Here is a 23,853-nt window from a genome sequence, read left to right as displayed (position 1 = left end):
GGAGGCCAAGGGTATTTTTGATTTTGCACCTAATTGTAGAGTCCAACGCCTGCCAGGCAGTTTTCTGAAACTGCGCTGTCCGCATGGGGAACTGGGGTGCCGGGAAGAATGATTTCAGAGCCTCCATCCTCTGCCATAGAGCAAAAGCAGAGGAGAGGATCTTGGCCCCAATGCTAGACAGGTCGTTTAGGTTGTTGTAGTCAGGCCAGGCGTGGAAACCCACAGGTCTACCTAGGAACTTGGTGAAATCGCCTTCCTTGAGTGGTGATATTGCGGTGCTACCTAGTCGGAAGCACTTATGTTTCACACCGACTGGGGTGCAGCCAGCGAAGTCGAGTGAAACTGATTTCATAGGGTTTAGTTGTAAGCCAATTGCAGCTAGTTGAGATTGCACAGGGTAGAGATTTTCTTGGAGCTCATCCGGTTTGGAAGCGAGAAGGCACAAGTCATCCACGAAGGCCAGCACTCTGTGCTCTACGTGGTCTCCTTGAATGCTCCTGATGATTGGATCAATGCAGATGTTAAAGAGCAGACCACTAATAGGGCACCCCTGCTTGACCCCGCTGAGGATGGGAATGAAAGGAGGCTGGAGTCCTCACCATTTGTAGTGTTGGATGGAGGAGGAGTGGGGAGGATGTTAGTAGGTAGTAAGAGCACAGCCGATGGGTGAGAGGTGCTCTCGTTCACGTTTGAGACCCCCTCAGGGGCTCACCTACTATAGGTGAGTACGGGTGTCCCAATCCCTAGGTAACCAGGGATCTTTACTCCCTTTATGTTTTACACTCCACTACGTCTTCTGCTGTCTTCTTTTTTCTTCTTTCCCTCGAGGGTAGGCGAGGGAGCTCGCCATGACCAGCTGTCGCCGCTCTGTTTGCTTCCTGCTTCTCATGGACAACAAATACCCCCACGTGTTTGCCGTGCGTGGCGACCCATTAGACGGGTGGTTCACTGTGGTCCCCGGTGTATCAATCGGCTGGTCGCTAGCCACCTGAGTGGTTAGTCTGCTAGGGATCAAGCGAAGGGGCTACTCCTTGGGCTTGGCGTTAAGGGTGGTCACTGTCCCCGGGGGTAGCTCCCAGCGTATAGGTTCCGGCCAGCACTAAGGTAAGCGCCGAGGCTGGGAATATCTAGAGCCGGTGGCTGCCTTCCCTTGTTGGGCTCCATGGTGGGCGGTGCCGTCGGGCCCGAATCCCCATCAATATCGTATGGGCAAAAAAACAACAACAAAAACACCATTTCGATTAAACAAATTAACAATTTTCCATCTTTCTTTCTAATCCAAAGAGTGTCTGATTCAAAAGAGACCTTTCATAACGTGTCCCCATTTTTTGTCGAAAAAGCCATTTCTGGTAATGTAGGTGAGGTTAAATCCACAAAGAAGCTTCGATCTGGCGATTTGCTAGTTGAAGTTGGATCTGCCAAACAGTCCAAACAAATTGCTATGCTGAAAAATTTATCTAAAATTCCTATTCAAGTTAGTCCCCATCCGACATTAAACTCCTCCAAGGGAGTTATATCCTGCGGAGAGCTATTAAATGTTTCTGTTGAAGATATAACTAAAGATTTAAAAAATCAGGGAGTGACCCATGTACGGCGTATTTCTATACGAAGGGATGGCCAGCTCCCAAAAACAAAACATTTAATATTGACATTTGATTCTCCTAAATTACCTGAGCACATAAAAGCCGGATATATGCTCCTTTCTGTCCGAGAATATATTCCAAACCCATTGCGTTGTTTCAAGTGCCAACGCTTCGGGCATTCTAAAACTTCTTGCCGCAGGACTCTAACATGCGCCTGTTGTGCAGAATCTGGTCATGACAGTACTAACTGCACTGCCGAAGAGAAGTGTGTGAATTGCAAAAACCAGCACACTTCCTTTTCCCGAAACTGTCTTGCTTGGAAACAGGAGAAAGAAATAATTTCAACTAAGATCAAAAATAAAATTTCTTATCAAGAAGCTCGAAAACTTATAAAATCGAAAACGCCTTCAGCTGGGATAAATTACGCTTTTGCAGTTAAAAAAATGTCGGCTACCACATCCACTCAGTGGGATCTGAATGATCTATCTTCTGGTAAGGTTTTAAAATCATTGGAACCTACTCAAAGAGCTCCCATTCCAGTTAACTTGCCAAATCCTTCGCCCGTGTCTGTTGCACCAATCAGTGACAATGCTTCAGCTTCGCCGGATTTAACTGGTTTTCAACTAGTGACACACACTAAAAAGTTTAAAAAGGCCTCACCTGTAGAAACAAAATCTTTAACCAATGCTGAAAAAATTTCAAAATTTTACTCTACCTCACCTCACCAAGTTCCCACCACTGTTGCATCGCAAATTGCGCCAACTGTGAAACCCAAATAGTGTAATAAGCCAATTACGGCTGAAATAAAATTAGTTTCTTCTGATATGGCACTACAATCGATAGATAATCTTCCTTTAGTAGGAACAAATCGACAGTCAATCTGATGCGGAAATGAGCTCTTCCACTGCATCAGATGGGGATATGTTGGAATATCGTATGTCTGAGGACTTAGAAGACTCGCCAGAAACTATAAGTCCTCCTCCCTCGATTAAATATAAAAAAGAAAAGAATAAAAAACCTTATTCCAACGAAATATAGGAACTCGTAGTGAACTTGCATGTTACTTTTTTTGTCTCTTCGATGCTGTTTTTTGCTTTTAACCTTAGAAGATTCACATGTTGAAATTCTATTATGTTTGCCTTTGTATATGTGTGTAATATATATGTGTATGTGTGTGTGTATATATATATATACACATATGTGTGTATATTGCATTTTAGCTACATGTTTGCATCTCTAATGATATTTTAATTTTTTCCAACATTGTTTCTTAAGCATATTTTGTGTAGTTTTTAAATTTACTTTGACAATTTCTCTATTAGAATCAGATGTGAAAAACGTCATAAATATCCCATGTCACTATTTTTCAATTACGCTGTAATTTTAAAATGTTTTTAGAATTTTAACTTTTTATAGTACATTACCATATGTTTTTAACCACGATCCGGTTTATCCACCATAAGTTTGGCGCAGTATGGCCAAATTTGGCTCTTGCGTCAGTAAAAATCACCCAATCAATCAATCACGTTTGAGACAGCGTTGGGGTTCACACCCAGACGACGTGTCCTTCTCCTCTTCGGCACCGAGAGTTGGAGTTGGGGGCCCGAGCTCGCAATCACCTCCTTTTTGTGGCTGATAGCTTGGTTTTTCAACCCATTCTTAGATGTAAATCAGGCCGAATATGTGCCACATCTCCAGTTGAAAGGCAGCAGTGGTGGTATAACAGGCCCATAATTTTGGAGGCACGCTTTCGGGATTCGTGATTTGCACAAGGCACACCAGAAGTACGTGGCCTCAATCTGGATAGAGTGTTCCCTTCTGAAGAGGCGGAGTAAGTTCCCCTTCATAGAGTTCCAGGACTTTGAAACAAATGAATCGGAACAGTCCGGTTCCGAACAGGAAAGGCAGCCTTCTATTGAGAATAAAATATTTAGAGACTTCCCTGCTCTACACGACTCCGAGGGGATAGAAGTGGGCGCCGGAGTGCAGAAAGAACCTTGCCGAGGGAAAGATCCTTCTGGGGAAATGGCCGGAGACTGAACCACTCTTTGGGTGGGACTTGGCAAACTTGAAGCATTGATTGAAGAACTACAGCCGGCTCGGTCTGGGGGATTCTGTGTTATAGCTCCTGAAGATGGAGGAGAGGTTCTGCTAGCATCCTGAGCAGAGAAAGCCAATTCATTTTCCTGAGACTTGGTTGTTGATCTTTTGGCAATTTCAATTGCATCTTGTCTGTACCTGTGGAACCGCAACCCCTTTCTGATTTTAGCAAGAAAATTGCATTCCGCACAAGGGAGATAAGGCCTAGGCTCAGGTGGAGTGGCAGATGACGTACTCGACACCCCGATAGCATTACTCAGATTCCTCACGTATGACGACGTGTTGCTGCTGCCAGTGACTTTAGGTTAACATGTTGGAGGGACAGCTTCCACAGCAGGGCCACTTTCCTGGGAGGATCTCAAGGGATTTTGCGTGTTGTAGATATGCTCCCTGAGCACCATTTTGTCTGCAAATATAATCCCACATGTGGAGCAAGTACGAGGTGAGGTATGTCCCGGGGCGGAGGGAGCGGCCGGAGATTTTGGGCAACGATGCAATACGTATGCTGACCTCAGGCTCAAAAAAGTAAGGTAGCGCGGACACTGGAAACTGGCCTTGGAGGATGGTTAACAGGAGGCTTCCCGGATGCAACCGTTGCGTACGAGATAGATCTGACGTTGGATGAAGCAGATTGAGTTGAGACTGCCTTGGCGCAAACGAAACGTTTCGGCTGGGCGGCGGAAGAGGACTGGTCAGGAGGATCTGTTACCAGGGGACTCTTGGTTTGTACATCAGCCAATACCTTGCATTTATGTGCCAGCAGTGAAGTTTGGAAATGAAACACTTCGTTGCACTTAGCACATTTGTATTGCGGCGTCAACCTCAAGGCAGGGTCAGAACTTATAGGCGCTTGGGGACCAGGTCAGGCAGATTTTGTGTGTCTCCTGATTAAGTGAATTTCTTTTAGTTTGAGCGAAACTGGTGAAGAAAGAACCTTTTCACAATAATGACACTTAAGTGGAGACTCGTTAACTAGAGACAGGGATGAGAAGGCTTTGACCCTTGGAGGACCATTTAACGCGCCTAAGATTATGCTGGCCCATTCAGGAGGGTAGACAGGGTCCTTGGCAGCTGGACTGTCACTTAGGGTGACCACCTCCGGGAGCATCTTGTTTTTCAGGAGATGGGGACAGGAACAGCTGATCTTCAAGGGGTTGTGATAGTGAACATGACCTATCTGGAGAGACCACTGAATGTAAGGATGGAGATCTAAAATCCCCAGAGAGAAATTTGGTAGCTCATCCGGGCACTGAGGAGAGGAAGGGTATTTCTTGAGGCAGGCATCTTTCTCTGACTTTCCACCTGGACAGGATACAACATGGGGGAGGTTCCCTGCTGTCATGGTAGTACCAGGCGAAGGAGGGCGAGACTCAGCAACCACAAGCGTATCGACACACTCGTCGGAGTGTACAGGAGGTCCTTTCAGCTGATTCGTAGAGCTTTAGCTGGCCAATATTGGAACTTGCTCCATAAAAAAATCAATCAAGCAATGAATCACAAATGACTTTCAACAGATGAAGAACTTGAACAAGATATCTTTATTTCTCTATGCATTCAACGCATCGCTTCAGCTTTTTTTGCCTCTTACATCGAGCATTGAAGGACAAAAAGCAACAAAAAGGAAAATACAAATGAAGGCATAGGCGGCTGACAATCTGGGAGTCAAAGAAACGATCCCCTCTTCAGAGAAGACATAATATGCATCATGCAATGCGAAATAGATATGAAATGTCCCTTTGATGTCCTCTGAATCAAACAGAATATTGTCTTTTCGCTTCTTAAATTGTTTTGCAAGCTTTTTAAGAGCAACATCTATGGATTTTCCTTCGTGGAACCCGAAATGGCTGCTTTCCCGTGAGGGAGATTATTAATGACCCGAGCTATTTCTTTCTTACCCAAAGGGCAATTGTTAGGGATAGTAATTTGATGTATTAAAGAAGGAGTGGAGGTTGGAAATGGACAAATTTGTTATTAGGTATCAATGTGTATTTGCAATTAGGTATCAATTATTAGGTTTCAATGTACATATAGTGTCCCTTAGGAAAATTTTCAGCTGAGACTGTTACTGTACTATAGCTAAGGCCATTTTCACTTCTTGGCAATTTATCTTTTTTTTTTCACAGTAAGGCTCGAAATTAAAAACATATCCAAAGAAAGGCGTGCACAAGGCCCATACTTTCAAGCCTCTTTTAACCGGTTGCATATTGCGCTTATGCCATTAAACCCTTGCATTTCACCATAGTTTCATCTACAGATAAATGATTATATGGTTCCAAGTAATTTCGACCCCTCAGGGGCTCACCTACTATAGGTGAGTACGGGTGTCCCAATCCCGAGGTCGAAAATTTTGTATCTATACTGACAGTATGAGCTCATTGAAAATACTTTCCAGTATTCAAAATCGGATTCATCCAGTTGCCGTGGAAATCTTGGATCTTCTAAGGATTCTCGAAAACAGGGTTTTTAGATACTATTTTGCTGGATTCCGAGTCATGTTGGAATCACTGGTAATGAGCTCGCGGATAATGCTGCAAAGAGTTCGTTTTTGCTTATACAGAGAGACATCCCATTTAGTAATGCGAAAAATGCAATCCAACGTCATTTTTACTCACTCTGGATTTCCGATCCATTTCCTTTCCTCCCTGGAATATTCCTCAGTTTTCATTTTTAAATCCCTTCTCTGGTTTTGAGAAGCAGAGTACTGCCCCTATTGTCTACCAGAATCTGTTTCATTCTCATCGCTGTCAGTATTCAGATTATTTAAAAATATTTACGGATGGTTCGAAATCAGAAGGCCATGTTGGTTGCGGTATTGTTTTTGATACCGACACATTTAGTTACCGTCTAGATTCATCTCTATCTGTTTTATCTGCTGAATTATTAGCCATCTTTTATGCTCTTCAGAGGATTTCACTCTCTTCTGATCGTAAATTCTCTATCTACACTGACAGCATGAGTTCACTGACAATGTTTTCCAACTGTAATAATCAGATGCACCCGATTGCCTTGGAAATCCTTGATCTTCTAAGGACTTTAAAAAACAGGGATTTTAAGATATTATTTTGCTGGATTCCGAGTCATGTCGGAATAACTGGTAATGAGCTGGCGGATAATGCAGCAAAGAAAGCATCTTTGCTTTCACAGCGAGACATCCCGTTCTGTGATGCAAAAAATATTTTTCAACGTCGTATGAATTCACTCTGGCAGGAATCATGGAACAATCAAATTAATAACAAACTTCACACGATAAAACCTTTTATTTCTTTCTGGCCTTGTTTACCAGTGCGAGAGCTAGACGTTAAATTATCGAGACTCCGCATTGGCCGCACACGTCTTACACATAAACATCTTTTATTCGGCGATCGAGCTCCATTTTGCACGAGATGCAAAGTAATTTTAACGGTTCATCACCTTTTGGTTGAATGTCCCGATTTTAAATATCACCGTCTAAGATTTTTTCATGCTTCAACAGTGGACATGCAAATGCTAGTGGGGGAACGTCCCCATAAAAATCTTTTTAAATTTTTAAAAGCAGTTGATTTTTATCATCTTATTTAATATTTCTTCTTATTGTCATTTTTTACACCTTGTTGATAATGTTACGAGACATTGCAATGTAATTTTGTCAATTAGTTTCCACTTTTACATTTTTATATACGACAAGTATTTAATATTTTAACCATAGGTCTGGCGCAGTAGGGCCAGGTATGGCTCTTGCGCCAATAAACCTTACAATCCAATCCCAATCCCGAGGTACCCAGGGATCTTTACTCCCTTTATGTTTTACTCTCCACTACGTCTTCTGCTGTCTGCTTTTTTCTTCTTTCCCTCGAGGGTAGGCGAGGGAGCTCTCCATGAGAAGCTGTCGCCGCTCTGTTTGCTTCCTGCTTCTCATGGACAGCTAATACCCCCCACGTGTTTGCCGTGCGTGGCGACCCATTAGACGGGCGGTGCATTGTGGTCCCCAGTGTATCAATCGTCTGGTACCTAGCCACCTAAGTGGTTAGTCTGCTAGGGATCAAGCGAAGGGGTTACTCCTTGGGCTTGGCGTTAAGGGTGGTCACTGTCCCCGGGGGTAACTCCCAGCTTATAGGTACCAGTTAGCATTATGGTAAGTGCTGAGGCTAGGAACATCTAGAGCCAGTTACTGCCATCCCTAGTAGGGCTCCGTGGTGGGCGATGCCGCTGGGCCTGAACCTCTATAAATATCATATGGGCCGCAAAAACTTTTCTAACTTCAGTGGACACCTCAATAATCAAGTCGAATCTGACAAATCTTTTGATACATTTTTTATTTTGAAACGTATTTCTACTACAAATGAGACTTTTCATACTGTTTCTCCGTTCTTGGTTGAGGAGGCGATATCCTCTAATCTTGGTACACTAAGTCTATTCGGAAACTACGCTCAGGAGATCTGCTTATTGAGGTAGCATCTCGTAAGCAAGCAGAGCAAATTCTTAAATTGGATTCTCTAAGCACTATCCCTGTTTCTGTTACTCCACATGCATCTCTTAACTCCTCAAAGGGTGTAATTTCTTTTGGAGAACTTTTTAATGTTCCGGTAGAGCAAATTTGTAAAGATTTCAAGGCAATATGCGTTACACATGTGCGTCGGATCAAAATCAGAAAAAATGTTGAACTAGTTGATACTAAGCATTTAATTCTCACTTTTTACTCTCCTAAAATACCCGAATCAGTTAAAGCGGGGTACATGAAATTGGCAGTTAGACCATATTTTCCAAACCCCCTGCGGTGTTTTAAATGCCAGCGTTTTGGGCATTCACAAGCTTCCTGCCGTGGAACTCTTATTTGTGCCCGCTGTGCGGAAGCTGGTCATGACAGTTCTGCATGTACTAAACCAGAGAAATGCGTAAATTGTTAAGATTCTCATACTTCCTTTTCCCGCTCCTGTTCTGCTTGGAAATTTGAAAAAGAAGTGATTGCTGAGAAGGTAAAAAAAGAAATTTCTTATATCGAAGCCAGACAGATTGTGAAGTCTCGCACTCCACCTCCAGGCGTCAGCTATGCATCTGTGGTGAATAAAACATTCGGAACCACAAGCACTCAGATCTTATCTGCAGTCCTACCATCCGATTCTGCTCGATTTAAAATATCGTACATACCTTCGGAGACCTGCCCTAGATATGACGAATCTTTTATAGCAGCATTCAATCCCAGTACATGTGGAGAGAAAACCGAAGAAATGCGTAAATCCACTGTCTCAGAATCTAATATAAGTTCATCTGATTGCTCTGGTTTTAAAAAAGTTAATAACAGGAAAAAGTTCAAAAAAGATTATAGGATTAATAAAGATAATCAAAAACTAAATATTAGTAACGCACCGAAACATTATAAAACCTCGCATCTTTCAGAATCTCACAAGATGAACTTGGATAAAAAAGAGAGTGCAAAGTTCCATAAAACTTCACCTAGAAAGCCTCCCCTTTCCGCTTCCGTAGAGGGCAATTCTGGAACGAATGATGTAACAAGTGCTGCTTTGATTACAAACTCTCCAGCCCTTGTTTATTCTGCTGATACTGAAACTCGAATTTTAGCTGAGCTCCCTTCGGGAAACTCCAGTGATCCATTACGTCAGGAATCGGATACTGACGCAGAAATGTGTTCTAGTGCATCGGAAGGTGATACACTGGAATATAATATGTCAGAAAACTTAGAGGATACATCTGAAGACACTAGTCCTCCAACTCCGCCTCTACCAACTACTACACGCAAACGGGAAAAAAGATACTCCCATACTATTATTCCAACAAAATATAAATAAATATATATCTTCTTTTCAACCTTAGTTTTTTAAAATTATCGATTTCGTAGTTATCTGTCGGTTTTAAAATTTACATTTATTGTATGACGTTATGTACTCGGTTAATTCCTTTTAATCTTTGCGTATATTTATTCAAGTATTTCACATATATAGTACTTGTTTTCAATGATTTTTGACATTTCTATTTATGTACTTAAGGGAAATTTATTTTAATATTTTTAAAATTTTATATATTTTATACCTTGATCCTGTTGATCTAACATATGTTTGGCGCAGCATAGCCAAACATGGCTCTTGCGCCAGTAAAATCAACTAACCAACCAACCAAGTAATTTCGAAAATTTGACCTCAGACATGCCTTAAAAGGATCCAATTTTTGCTTCATATAAAATAATGAATCGTCTTTAGAAACGTCATTTTCGTGATCTTAGAGATAAAAGAATTTATAAATGTCCAGAAATCTCCTCCTTGTCATCATTCGCTTCATTTCTTGGTTTCCTAGCATAGGATTGGAAGACCGATAATTTTATATTCTTGGGAGCTCAGCTATTTCCATAATAAGTATTATGGCTACAAAATTAAAAATTTTAGCAATCTCCGTAACTGGCTTTCATCGCCATTTTTTGTTAACAGTCGGTACCCATCCATTAAATGTTGCAAAGTGCACAAACTCAGCATATATGTTTTCGTTTTCACCAATTTTTTCACACATATCATTCGTGAAAAGCAATTTAAAATAATCTCCGGCATCAGATCCGACAGGTAAAGTATATTTTGGGCCGCCACAACATTTTTCATACTTCATAGTATTAATCCGACAATTCTCAACGCATTCTGTCCAAGAAGAATTAAAAAAGCTCGAGACACAATTTTTTGATTCATCATCATTCAGTCTCTCGTCCATCTGATCCTCTTCAGTTTCATCTCCTAATTCTTTGTTTAGAATAAATGAGAGATCACCTAAAGTATCATTTTTTGGCTAACCATCATCTTCGGTTGATAGATCAGTGACTCTTTCAGCAGAAGAAAGTAAAATTGATTTGATTTCTTCTTCAGTGTGTTGACGTTTTCTTTCACTCATAATGAAAAAATAATAAGCGTTTAGATACAAAAATTACCTTTACAATACAAAAACCGATTCACAGCACGTAAAATAAAAATTTGAAATTCACAACTGAAGAAAAACTGAGAAAACGTCGTACGAAGTGGTCAGTATTTATATAGCTTTTCTCACTCCACGGGGGGGGGGATAGAGGATTCCCAATCTTTTTCAGGTCTTTTATTGATGTTTCAAAACGATAGTTTATACTTGGCGTCAAAAATTCCGACGTCCTTGGATGACAATAAGAGAAGGGAGTATAAAACGACTTCCCTCCACAGTAAATGGAGTCCCTATACACGTGAGAAAATTGCGATGTGAATAGGCATTAAAGTCAATGCAATAGTTTGTCTTTATAACATAAATTGAAAAGAGCCTCTGATGTTTATCTGAACCGTAAAAAACGTGTCGGTATCCTTATATATCATTCATATTTAACAAAGCACTTCACTTAAAATTTTTTATAAATAGCTATAAAATCTTTCCAATTTTGAGTTATTAACAGCATATAAAAATAGAAACTAAAACTCTTTCAAATAACAAAATATATGCATTCTTAGTCAATCTGTTCCGAACCCCTACAGCCTTAAGGGACAGGGGAATCTGCTTTGAAAAAGCCGCGATCGTCCGACATAACATGGACCTTCTGGAGTGTTTAATACAATAGCCATAAATGCGTAACGCAATAGTTAACAAAATAGCAATCTTTGTTAAAAGTTTCAGGAATAAATATGTTTCTGCGGAAAAGAAAGTTTTCCTCTATCCAAACTTTTTAAACATGCTCGTTCTGGGGACAATTCTATTTCTTTATCTAATTGATGTAAATATCTGCATGCAGTGCGCTTAGATTTTTTTTAAACAGAAAAAAAAAATTGAATATTTTGCAAGATACATTAAAACAGGAAGGCCTTCTTGCAAATTCGAAATGTCTATTGGTTCTACTTTTAAGATCGGTGAAAGCATTTGAAGAGCTCGGATCATAATCCGGAAAGCTATCACCCTTTTCAAAATTCGTAATTTTAAAGGCGCCAAAAGATTTGCTGGGAATAGATATTTTATATAAAGATTGAATTCTTAATTTTTTTTTTATCGCATTCAAAGAGTTGCTGGGTTGAAAGGTTGTATTGGCAACTTGCTAATTGAGAATAGCCAAACCTACTTTCTAAGTCCTCTGTTTGAAGCTTCCCCTCAGGGGCTCACCTTCTTTAGGTGAGTACGGGTGTCCCAATCCTGAGGTACCCAGGGATCTTGACTCCCTTTCAGTTCGCTCTCCCCTACGCCTTCTGCTTTCTGCTGTGTCTTTCCTTCCCTCGACGGCAAGTCTGTCGCCGCTCTGTTTGCTTCTTGCTTCTCATGGACAGCCAAAACCCCACGTGTTGGCCGTGCGTGGCAACCCACTAGAAAGACGGGTGGTGCACTGTGGTCCCCTGTGCATCAATCGGCTGGTAGCTAGTCACCTTAGTGGCTAGTCTGCTAGGGATTAAGCGAAGGGGTTACTCCTTGGGCTTGGCGTTAAGGGTGGTCACTGTCCACGGGGGTAACTCTGAGCCTATTGGTTCCGGCTAGCACTAGGTTAAGCGCCGAGGCTGGGAATGGCCAGATCCGGTGGCTGCCTTCCCTTGTTGGGCTCCGTGGTGGGCGGTGCTGTCGGAACTGAATTTAAATCAATTTCGTATGGATAAAACCAAACGGGCTCTCTTTGGTGGGCAACAAATTACCTCCAACACCTCGACCCCAACAAATGTTCCTACTTTTTTTGTAATTGAAAGATCATCTGACACTAATGAAATATTTCATTCTGTTTCTCCGTTTTTGGTAGAAAAGGCTATTACTAGTACTGTTGGTGAAGTCAAAAGCTCAGATGCGGTGATTTACTGGTCGAAGTATGTTCTCGTAAGCAATGCCAACAGATTGTTAAAATGAAAGCACTGTCAAATATCCCGGTTACTGTTTCTCCACATGCATCTCTGAATTCCTCCAAAGGAGTCATTTCCTGTTGGGAGCTGTTGAATGTTCCGATTGAAGAAATCACTTAAGAATTGCAAATACAGGGGGTGAGCCATGTACGCCGTATTTCTATACGGAGAGATGGCCAGCTTCTGAACACTAAACATTTAATTTTGACGTTTATTTCCTCTAAATTGTCAGAACACATAAAAGCTGTGATATGCGCCTTGCCGTCAGACCTTATATTTCCAATCCATTACGTCTTCTTCTTCTTCTTTCTAATCCCCTGATCGGAATCAGATCAGGTCCATGAGACCATTCGCCTTCAAACCATCAAGGACATTATTGGGGCTATGAAGCAGGTTCTCCCGGGAAAAGCCAATACAGCGAAGCAAATGCTCAGCAGTGGCCTCGCTTGAATTGCACTTTGTGCAGATGGGGAAGTTTTGCTTTCTAAATTTGTTAAATTTTCGTCTTTAATTTGTTTGACGCCTTTATTAAAAATTATGAAAAGCATATTTTTAGAGTACTAATTTTAATACGTTGCCCTTCAAAATTTGAATTTTTATTAATAAATTTCTTAGTATTACTTTTTATATGAATTTTATTTATCTCACCATTCGAGTGGCGCAGCATAGCCAGATTTGGCTTTTGTGCCAAAACCCTAAATAACCAAACCAAACCTTGTTCCCACCGGAGAACCGAAGAGTCTTGAGGTGGCCAGATTTAAATCTAGACAGAGCCGTCTGGTCTTGTCTAGCCCCGCCAAAGCTCAGAGCACCACCAGGGCCAGAGCCAAGGTACCAAGGATGGGAAGGTGGTAGTTTCCAAGATGAGTTGACAAGGGCCTTACTTCTGGAATGCATTTCCTGGAAAGTTAAGGGCTCAGCAGAATTCAGAGTCAGGGATGAACCCTTCTTAGCCAGACTATCGGCAATGTCATTATATTTAAGGTTTACATGAGATGGTATCCATTGAAAATGTATAGCGGAGGACTTGGACATCAATTTTAATTTTTCAAAAACACGGATGCCTCTCTGGTCTACAATATTCCTCCAGTTTTCTAAGTACTGTATGACGCTACGACTATCAACTAGAAGCCAAATCTCACCGATTAATTGGTGATCTAAAGAAAAGCCCAGAGCCATGTCAATGGCTATCAATTCTGAGCCAAAGACGGAACTAAAGTCAGGGTTGCGCTGACTAAGGAAAGTCTCTTCATTGCCGGATTTAATTACAACCCCGCTACCAGTGTGACCATTTTCATCTTTACTACCGTCAGTATAAATCAGTACAGCTTCGGATGGGATATTATTGATTACTTCAAGAGCAGCTTGTCTTAGAAATTCAGGATGTTGAGAAGATTTATTAGTGTAAGTCAATAGTTCTGTATGGAAGTACACACCAGATAATTTGTCAAGAGGGGAAGCAATAGGCTTTAGAGAGTTAGAAGAAACAATGGGTTGCAAAACATCTAACTTTTCAGCATGTCCAAGAGGACTATACCTCTTCAACCTCTGAGTGTTCTTCCAACCACACAGGAAATTAGCGGTTCGATGTTGAAAACGGTAGCTATAAAGTTTGCTAAAGTACTTTATAAGATTAGGAATACATCTATCCCTCAATGGCTGTAAGTCAGCCTTGTAGAGTACGATGTTGGATGGCGTGCTTCTGCGGAGCCCAGTGATAATACGAGCTGCGCTGAGCTGAACTCGCTCTAGTTTCTGCAAATTGGTATTCGAGGCAACATGATATATTTGAAACCCGTATTCAAGAACTGGGCGAACCACAGAAATGTATGTAGTTCTTAGGGTCTTAGCATCTGCACCCCAGTCACGTCCAGAAATAAACTTCATAACGTTGAGGCGAATTTTAGCCCGGTTAACAAGTGAGTCAATGTGTTTATTGCAAGAGATCTCAGGATCAAGAATAAATCCAAGATATTTAGGGGTTTTTTCACAATGTAAAAGTAAAGAGTTCATATAAATTCTAGGACTATAATTAAATAGCTTCCTATTAGTCGTAAAAAAGCCTGTAATAGATTTACCAGGATTGAAATGAAGTTTATGGTCCTCCGCAAAATCCAGAATATTCTGTATTGATTGGTTTAAGCTTGTCTCAACAACATCAATACTTGCCGTCAGACCTTATATTCCCAATCCATTACGTTGTTTGAAGTGCCAACGCTTCGGCATTCTAAATCTTCTTGCCGCTGGACTTTGACTTGTGCCCGTTGTGCAGAAGTCGGTCACGACAGTATTGATTGCATTGCTCAAGAGAAGTATGTGAATTGTAAAGGGGAGCATACATTCATCTTCTGAAAATGTTTAGATACACAACAGAGCAACTTGTAAATACTTTTTTCAACTTTAATTTTTAATGTATATATATAAACATAATAATTTTTAAAAGCAGAAGGCAGGTTCGACAATAGTGAAGACACTTTGCATTTTTAAGTTTGATTTTTTTTTTTAATCCGTTCCGGGAAGGTATAATTTATTTACAAAAGGAGACGCGGGCAAGGCAAGTCCGTTCACATCAACATATTAGGCAAGAAGAGAGGTAAAAGAGACAGAAACAAATTATTCCTGTCGTATTTAACTTGAAATTTCTGACACGCGTCCACCTTGACAAGGACCCTTTAGAAGAATCTGTTTACATCAACGATTCTCTGTCCTTTCACTCGGCACGTAGGAACCGCTGACGCAATCATTTTTACAAAGCTTCAGTTGAATTAGAATTGAAATGAGAGTTTAAAAAATCATTACAATTTTTCTCCTACCGCAAAACTTGGAAGTGCGCCGGGGCCCTTTGACACACAACCATACCTTACAGTGGTGACCAAGTAAGAGGATAATTTAAAAGTATATTGAAAGTGACACCTGAGTTTTCCTTATCATCACATCATACAGACATTAATACAGAAATCCCATTAATCATTTCATAGAAGCAGCTTTCAGTTGAGTAGTTTGTGCTCTGTTTTAACTGCTGAAATATGCTGCTTATCATTGCTCTTGAGAAAGTTTCTAATCTTATTGATCATAAATACTGCATTTATTCTGATAGTATGAGTGCTCTGGAGGCCCTTAGCCATCCTCATACTAAAACACATCCGCTAGCTGTAGATATCCTACATCTTTGGAGAAATTTGCAAACTCGGAATTACCAAATTTTATTTTGTTGGGTACCAGGCCACGTTGGCATTGTCCGCAATGAATCTGTCAACGCTGCAGAAAGACAGCATTCACTTCTCTACCAAGAGCTATTCGGTACAGTGATTTCAAAAATTATATTCCACGACGTATTTTCTATTTATGGAAAGAATCATGATATTTGCACATTTCTATTAAACTGCATTCTCTTCAGCCTGACATTACTCTGTGGCCTGTTGTTCCATTGCGCGAGTTGGACGTCAAATTGACTCGGATTCGCATTGGCCGTACTCGTCTCACACATAAACATCTACTGTTTGGTGAGCGATACCCAGTCTGCATTGCATGCCATGTTAATTTGACTTTCATTCATACTTAATTGGAATGTCCAATTTTTAATCCCCATCGATTACGTTTATTTGGTACATCATCTTCAAACTTCCCCATCCAAATATTTTTACTTTCTTGAAAGAAATTGATATCTTCCACTTTATTTAACTGGAAACGATTTTATCACCATATTTCTAATTTTTTGCAAATTTTACTTTAACTTTTTAGAACTTTACTGTATATTTTTTTTTATATTCAACCATATGTTTGGCACAGCATAGCCAGATATGGCTCTTGTGCCATAAAGTCCCAAATAACTAACTAACTAGCTTAATAACTGTAAAAATTTCCCTGAGGCAATTATTACATTCTAATTATCTATTAATGTGCTCTTAAATTAAACCATATGACTGGCGCAGTATGACCTCACATGGCTCTTGTGCCAATAAACCATACCTACCTACCTACATTCTAATTATCACGTGCCATTATGCAATATATAATAACCCTGGTCTGTTACTTTTTTTCATTCACAAGGTCTGTTATGCATATTAAAACATAAAAATATTCTGACACAATAAATACCAGAGTATAGTTTAATTAAATTTAATTAAATTAAATATATTTGGGGAAATCATCTTTCTTGATTTTAATAACATATAAATAAATTTCAAACGCAACACACTTTAATATTATGCATAGATTTTAAATAATAGATTTGAAAAAGATTCAAAACTGAATACTTTAAATAAAAATCATATTTTAAATAATATGAAAAGATTTGCAGTTGTATTGTAAGTAAAAAATACAATTCATAATATATTCAAAAATACAAAATATAAATCTTGACTTTCACCAGTTGAGCCAGGAAGATTTTTTTAAACATTAGTCAATTTTGATGATTCACAAAAGCCAATTTTGAGTACAAACTTGAGAGTAAAGCAGTCGATTTTTATTTTTTTATGATAATGTAGCACACAAATCACATCTTTGAAATTGGATGAATAATTTTGCACAGGAGAGGAGCAAGAACGTCCGATGATGTCTTAGGCTACGGAAGGTATAGCAATGAGCAGCAGGGTAATTCAGCAGAAACTGGATCGAAACCTGGAATATGGACGGCATAGGATATCTCATCGGCTGGCATGAAATGACGTAGCCGGCGAAGAAAGGCGACGAAGGAGTTCCATCTCGGAAGCAGCGCAGTTGAACGAAAAGTATTAGTGTCGAAAGGAGCTGTTGCGTGATTCATTTTCGTTGCTTCTACTGCGGATTTAATTTTAATTCTTTTAATTAATTTATCCATTTTGCACAGGAAACTATCCTGCCGGCTAATTATAACGTAATCATATAATTTTCTAATCAGACGGCAGTTTCGAAGACAGTTAAGAGACTTTCGATTTCGTGACGGCGTTTTATTTCATCTCGGAGAAGCACGCATTATGTACAATCAGGAGCGACGAGCACACACACAGGACAGAACGACACAGAGCGAGAAAGACAGAAGAATGAAGGCCAACTAAACATATAATCCCTGATGTTATATAACATGAGATTTCTGATTTGGAATTTCTCACACGTGCCGACTTTAACAAGAGATCCTTCAGAAGAATCTGTTTACATCAGTGATTCTCTATCCCTTCACTCGGCACGTAGGAACCGCTGACGCTATCATTTTTACAAAGCTTCAGTTGAATTAATTAGAATTGAAATTAGAGTTTAAAATATAATTATATTCATATATACTATATAGAAAAGCCCCTTTCATTTGGAATGTCTTATTTACTATTGTTTTTATTTTAACTTGATTTTAAAGCATTAGGAAATTAGTTGCTTGAGTTAGAAATGGAGTAATAAGTTTCATGAGGAAAAATTTAAAAAAAAAAAAATGTACACTAAATATTTTTCATATGCTTGATATAGAACCATAAGGGAGATCCTAATCCCTTATTGATATTTATAATATTATTTTTACCAATGTAATTAAAACAACAAATAATCTTATCTGTCTGACCGATTAAACATATTCTTCCATAATAGAATCAAAATATTTTTCCAATACAGACATAGTATTTGATTAAGACATTGTCAAACCTATAAAATAATATATATATTGAAATTAAATCGTTCGGAGAGACTAAGTGTACATTTTCTTCCTTTCCTTTCAAATAAAAATAATGGAATTTTTATATTTTACAATTAAAGTATGCCAGTACCCACGTTTGAGTGTAAATGAAATGTAGAAAAATGCATCGATTTGTATTATATATTGATTTAAAACTTAGTCTAAATTTTAGTTGTTTTTAGTAAATAGTTACATTATCAATCATTACATCATCCTTTTACTAACTTCAGTTGTTTTAAATTTAAAAACATTCCTTAGTGGTGTTTAACTTCATGAAGGAAAGTGACAAAAAGAAATTAAATCTAGGGAGGATTTGAAATTTGTTGTTAAGTCGTTATTACTACTGTGAACAAATAAAATTTAAGTCTTTAACTAGGAAAACAGCATTTCTTTTTAAAGATTTACTGCTTTTAAAAATAATAAATAAATCATTCCTTTTTATAGTTGGGGGATTTATTCATTTAAGACTGAACTTCTATAAAGTTTTTTTTGAAGATTTATAGCATATTTATTAAAAATCCATAAGAAATTGTTACTAATTTTTTAGCAACTATTTTATGTTATAATAACTATTTAAGTGGATATTGAATAATTCATCGTTTAGAAATTGAATTATTTTAAATAGCCAATGAAAAAATTCAGTCATGAAACACGCAAAAGCCACATTCAATTAAAATTTATTTAATCATCATTAAATATTGTACATTGCATGGCTGCAGCTGAAACATCTTTTGTGATACGCACAGATATTTATGCAGATTCTGCAACCATGTCAAATAATCTGTTTTGGTTGCGATGCTTTGTATTTCTAATTGGGCGCTTATTACCGATTCTGGTTTCATTTTTTTTTTTTAAATATTAAATATAAAATGGACCTTCCGAAGGCATCATTTTCATCGTTTGATTCAACAGTCAATATGTTGGTCAGTTCTTTGATATCACTGGTTACCCTTAGAATGTCCGTAAGTTTTCTTTCCTTTTTCCCAAACGAGTTCTGCCTGGTGGAAGCTGAGGAGAACATATAGGCGTTGATGGAGAGATGGTCTATAAACCATTTACTTCAATAGCTACTTCATCACCAAATGTTCATGAGTTTCCTGAAAAATTGAAAACCAATTTGCGATTTTGAATGAGGCACAACTGCATATTTCAGAACGCATCAGTAATATTTTTTTTATTATTCTCATTGAACATAAATATTATTTCACGTCCTTTCTACTACAGAGGAATGGGTTGCTATCAAGCAAGATTTTCTAGACACATTTAATTTTCCAAATTGCTATGGGGCACATGATGGAAAGCATGTCGTGATACAAGCATCTCCTAATTGTGGCTCAGCATTAAACCCATGTAAAGAGAAGAGAAATAGTCCAATAATGTAAACGCCTGTGTCCACTGATCTGCATACACTCATACCGTTATTTCGAAGCAGGACTTGATGAAAATAAGTTTTTTTTTTATTAATTCTTTTATTAATTCGTCAGCATATATCTCGTGTAAAGAGAAGAGAAATAGTTCAATAATGTAAACGCTTGTATCCACTGATCTATAGACACTCGTACCGTTATTTCTAAGCAGGACTTGCCGAAAAGATTTTTTTTTTAATTCTTCAGCATATGTTAGTCAGTTTCAGCTTCAGTAAAGAGAAGAGAAATAGTCCAATAATGTAAAAGCCTGTATCAATGAATTCTTCAAATTTTTTTGTTCTGACAAAGAATCATTTTTGGGACAGAAAATTTAATTGTTCCTGCGATTAGATGTATTTGGGGGCCTAATTCATCTATTGCCTCATAAATCCAAGGCTGGAGATTTGGTTTCGCTTTCTATTGCAAAAACAATTTTGCAATTTCTCCGCCTGCTATTCGGTAAATCTTTTAAGTTTCAATTCTTTGTTAATATTCTTATTTTGGAAATAACAAGCCTTTGTTTTTATCAGTTAAACTCGTTATTCGCCAGAGTTAGCTAAAATATTCAATGCAAATTTTCAGATACGGTTATGAGTAATTAGTGTTTATAAAAGTATGACTGTTAAATTTAGTTTTGAAACAAGCTTTTGAATGAATATATATTTTTCACAAATTGCCGAATGAAGCTCATTATTAGTATCATTTTTATTTTTCAAAAAAATCAGTTACTAAATTAAATTGTTCTAGAATTAATCAGTGATATTAATACTTAATTTGATTATTTTTGATAGATTGTGTAAAATCTAGTTGGAATTGTCCTTTTTTTTTAGGACAAGAAACTCCGGAGTTGAGTTGCATACAATTTTTCTCGCATACGTGACACTCCCACCTTTTGAGTTTGAAAATTCAAAACTTAAAACTAAATTAAGAGATGAAACATCAAGCCTCTTGACAGTCTTAATCTCTCGTCCCAATCTGGTTTTCTGGTTCAGTACTGGTTGTTTATCGACTTCAGATTTCACAGGATCAGCAATTTCAGTTACCATTCAACGACAGAACACATGGATGAGAGACAATTTATCTGTAAAAAATTAAACTGGAATTAACTCTTGCATTTTTATCTAATGGGAGTAATTACAGAACTCCAAGTCATCTCTTCCGTGTTCCAAAGAACACTATAAGCTCTGCGATTTCCGAAATTTTGGATGCAATATGTGAAAGCTTGAAGGAATTCATGAAGATATAAAAACAGATATTTATATCTTTTGAATTGGGGCTGAATACAGTCGTGTCAGAGTTTTAACAAATGCATGCCTTGATATATATAATGTAATCATATATTTTTTAAAAGCAGATGGAAGTTCGACGATAGAGAAGACACTTTGCATTTTTAAGTTCGCTTTAATCCATCCCAGGGAAGGCACAATTTATTTACCAGATATTGCGGCAAAAACGGCAAGTTCTTTGTTGCAGCGTGAACTTCCATATGACGATGCAAAAAAATATTTTGCTGATCATGTTCGCGCTTTATGGCAGCAATCCTGGGAACAGCCATCTTCAAATAAACTACACTCGGTTGATCCAGTGACAAGTTTATGGCCTGTTATCCCTGTACGTGCATTAGACGTTAAATTAACTCGACTGCGCATTGGCCATGCCCGCTTTAGCCACAAGCATCTTTTATTTGGGGAACAATGCCCTTCATGTCCAAAATGCCATGTAATTTTAACAGTCAAACATGTTTTAATAGAGTGCCCTAATTTTAATCCTCATCGGTTAAAGTTTTTTAATTCACTATCCATCGAGTTGCGAGAAATTGTGGGTGAAAGTCCTCACCCTAACATTTTTAAATTTTTACATAACATTGGGTTTTTACATTCTATTTAGTTTTGCTTTCTAAATTTGTTAAATTTTCGTCTTTAATTTGTTTGACGCCTTTATTAAAAATTATGAAAAGCATATTTTTAGAGTACTAATTTTAATACGTTGCCCTACAAAATTTGAATTTTTATTAATAAATTTCTTAGTATTACTTTTTATATGAATTTGATTTATCTCACCATTCGAGTGGCGCAGCATAGCCAGATTTGGCTTTTGTGCCAAAAACCCTAAATAACCAACCAAACCAAACCAATTTATTTACAAGAGGAGACGCGGACAAGGCACGTCCGCTCTTTTTTCGCGGAACAACAGCAGACAAAAAAAAATTGTATTTAGAAACAAGTATTTTAGCACATGTGATAATAGAGGTTAGCTTAATGACTGTCAGAGGTGTAAAAATTTCCATGAGGCATTTACTACATTATTCTAACTATCACGTGCCATTATGCAGTATATAAAAACCCTGGTCTGTTACTTTTTTTTCATTCACAAGGTCTGTTATGCATATTAAAACATAAAAATATTCTGACACAATAAATACCAGAGCATAGTTTGTAACAAATTTTTTCTGAAGTACTCACTAAATTTCTCTGATATAATGTGTCATATCTTCTATTTATTCTTTAATTTTAAAACATCGGAGTTAAATTTATTTGGGGAAATCATCTTTCTTGATTTTAATAGCATATAAATAAATTTCAAACGCAACACACTTTAAATAATAGATTTGAAAAAATTAAAAACTGAATATTTTTAATGAAAACTCGTAATATTTTAAATAATAATATGAAAAAATTTGCGATTGTATTGTAAGTAAGAAATACAATTCATAATAAATATAAATCTTCATAATAAATATTAATCTTGACTTTCACCTGTAGAGCCAGGAAGATTTTAAAAAAATCACTTTTTGATGATTTACAAAAGCCAATTTTGAGGATTGAACTTGAGAGTAAAGCAGGCGATTTTTATTTTTTGATGATACTATAGCACACAAATCACATCTTTGAAATTGAATGAATCAGTTTTGCACAGGACAGGAGCAGGAATGTCCGATGATGTCTCGGGCTACGGAAGGTATAGCCATGAGGAGCAGGATAATTCAACAGAAACTGGACCAAACCTGGAATATGGACGGCATAGCATATCCCATCGGCTGGCATCAAACGACGTGGCTGGAGAAGAAAGACGACAAAGGAGTTCCACCATGGAAACAGCGCAGTTGAACGAAAAGTTTTAGTGTCGAAAGGAGCTGTTGCGTGATCCATTTCCCTTACCTCTACCGCGGATCTAATTTTAATTCTTTTAATAAATATAACAATTTTGCACAGGAAACTATCCTGCCGGCTAATTATAACGTAATAATATAATTTTCTAATCAGAAGGCAGTTTCGAAGACAGTTAAGAGACTTTCGATTTCTTGACGGCGATGACGGAGTATCACACGCTGGTCCGACTTAAGGCCGGTACCTCTCTCCCCGACCTTCTACCATTTCCCCTAAACGTTCTTCTAGGTCGAACGTGCGTGGTCCCCGTAAGGGAGTGATTTCCACGCAAAGGTACTGCATTGTGTCCTTGACAACTACCTGGGGAATCTATCCTCATCCGACCACTTGACAACAGTATCCACGACCACACATTCGCGGGTACGCCGAAGCAGCAGAGATTTACATTTCCGAACATTCAGTTCCAATCCGAACTCCTGGCAAAAGTCGGAGACTATCGCCAGTTGCCCAGACATTCCCTGAACGCTTTCTGCCACGACGATCATGTCGTCGGTGAAACCGAGGCAATCCAGTCGCTGGGAAGTCCCACGAAGCATAACTCCCAAATAACTTCGTAGCTACCTTCATATGAGCGGGTCCAGGACTGCTTTGAATAACTCCGTACTAGCCGGGTTACCCTGCATAGCACCCCTCGTGAAGCGAATCGGCTAAGAGAACTCGCGTCCCACTTGGATACTAGTAATACTAGTACTATAGAGAAACCGAAAAATAATTTGGTACGCTTTGCAAAGCCCTAAGCGATCCAGAGCAGCGAACAAGTGGACATGTCCTACTGAGTCGAATACACGGGTGAAGTCAAGGAGTACTATCGCCGTCTCAGGTGATGACACATTCCCATCTCTGAACAAACAGGCTAATAGAAAATTGTTCTCACCTATGCCATCACATGGCGCAAGCCCGCGCTGATTCTCATTGATAGGCATGCTACAAGAGAGTCCCTTTGCAATCGCACTACAGAAGACCCTTAGAAGCAGATTATCGACGGTAATCGGCCTCCAAGTCGCCATGTCCTCTGGCGTCGCACCCGCCTTCGGGATGAGGACCGTTCTGTGTTCGCACTGAAATATGGGCTCCTTACGGAACCTCAACCTCAACCAAGACGATGGCCAGCTCACGCTCCACGACGCGTTTAAGAGCCCGCTTGAGGCTCACGGGATGTAG

At 38.7% G+C, this 23,853-nt stretch overlaps 1 protein-coding gene across 1 annotated transcript; it reads right to left on the bottom strand.

Moving 5' to 3' along the window:
• Positions 1–11,151: 11,151 nt before the first annotated feature.
• Positions 11,152–14,494, bottom strand: LOC129956694 (uncharacterized). Its single transcript, XM_056068625.1, has 2 exons — positions 13,196–14,494; positions 11,152–11,208 (listed from the first exon to the last, which is right to left on the bottom strand). Exons 1-2 carry the CDS (start codon positions 14,492–14,494, stop codon positions 11,152–11,154), a joined length of 1,356 nt encoding a protein of 451 aa, XP_055924600.1.
• Positions 14,495–23,853: the final 9,359 nt, after the last annotated feature.

This window comes from Argiope bruennichi, chromosome 11 (assembly GCF_947563725.1).
Source record: "Argiope bruennichi chromosome 11, qqArgBrue1.1, whole genome shotgun sequence".
Lineage (NCBI taxonomy): Eukaryota > Metazoa > Arthropoda > Arachnida > Araneae > Araneidae > Argiope > Argiope bruennichi.
This window is presented reverse-complemented; position numbering and strand designations above follow the sequence as displayed.

Bases quoted from the DNA above. Each gene is read 5' to 3' on its own strand.
- LOC129956694 (XM_056068625.1), bottom strand. From the start codon at position 14,494: ATGAACTCTTTACTTTTACATTGTGAAAAAACCCCTAAATATCTTGGA. The intron at 11,209-13,195 runs GTTTGGTTTGGT...ACACTCCAGAAG, and splicing joins GGTTCTCCGGTGGGAACAAG to GTCCATGTTATGTCGGACGA.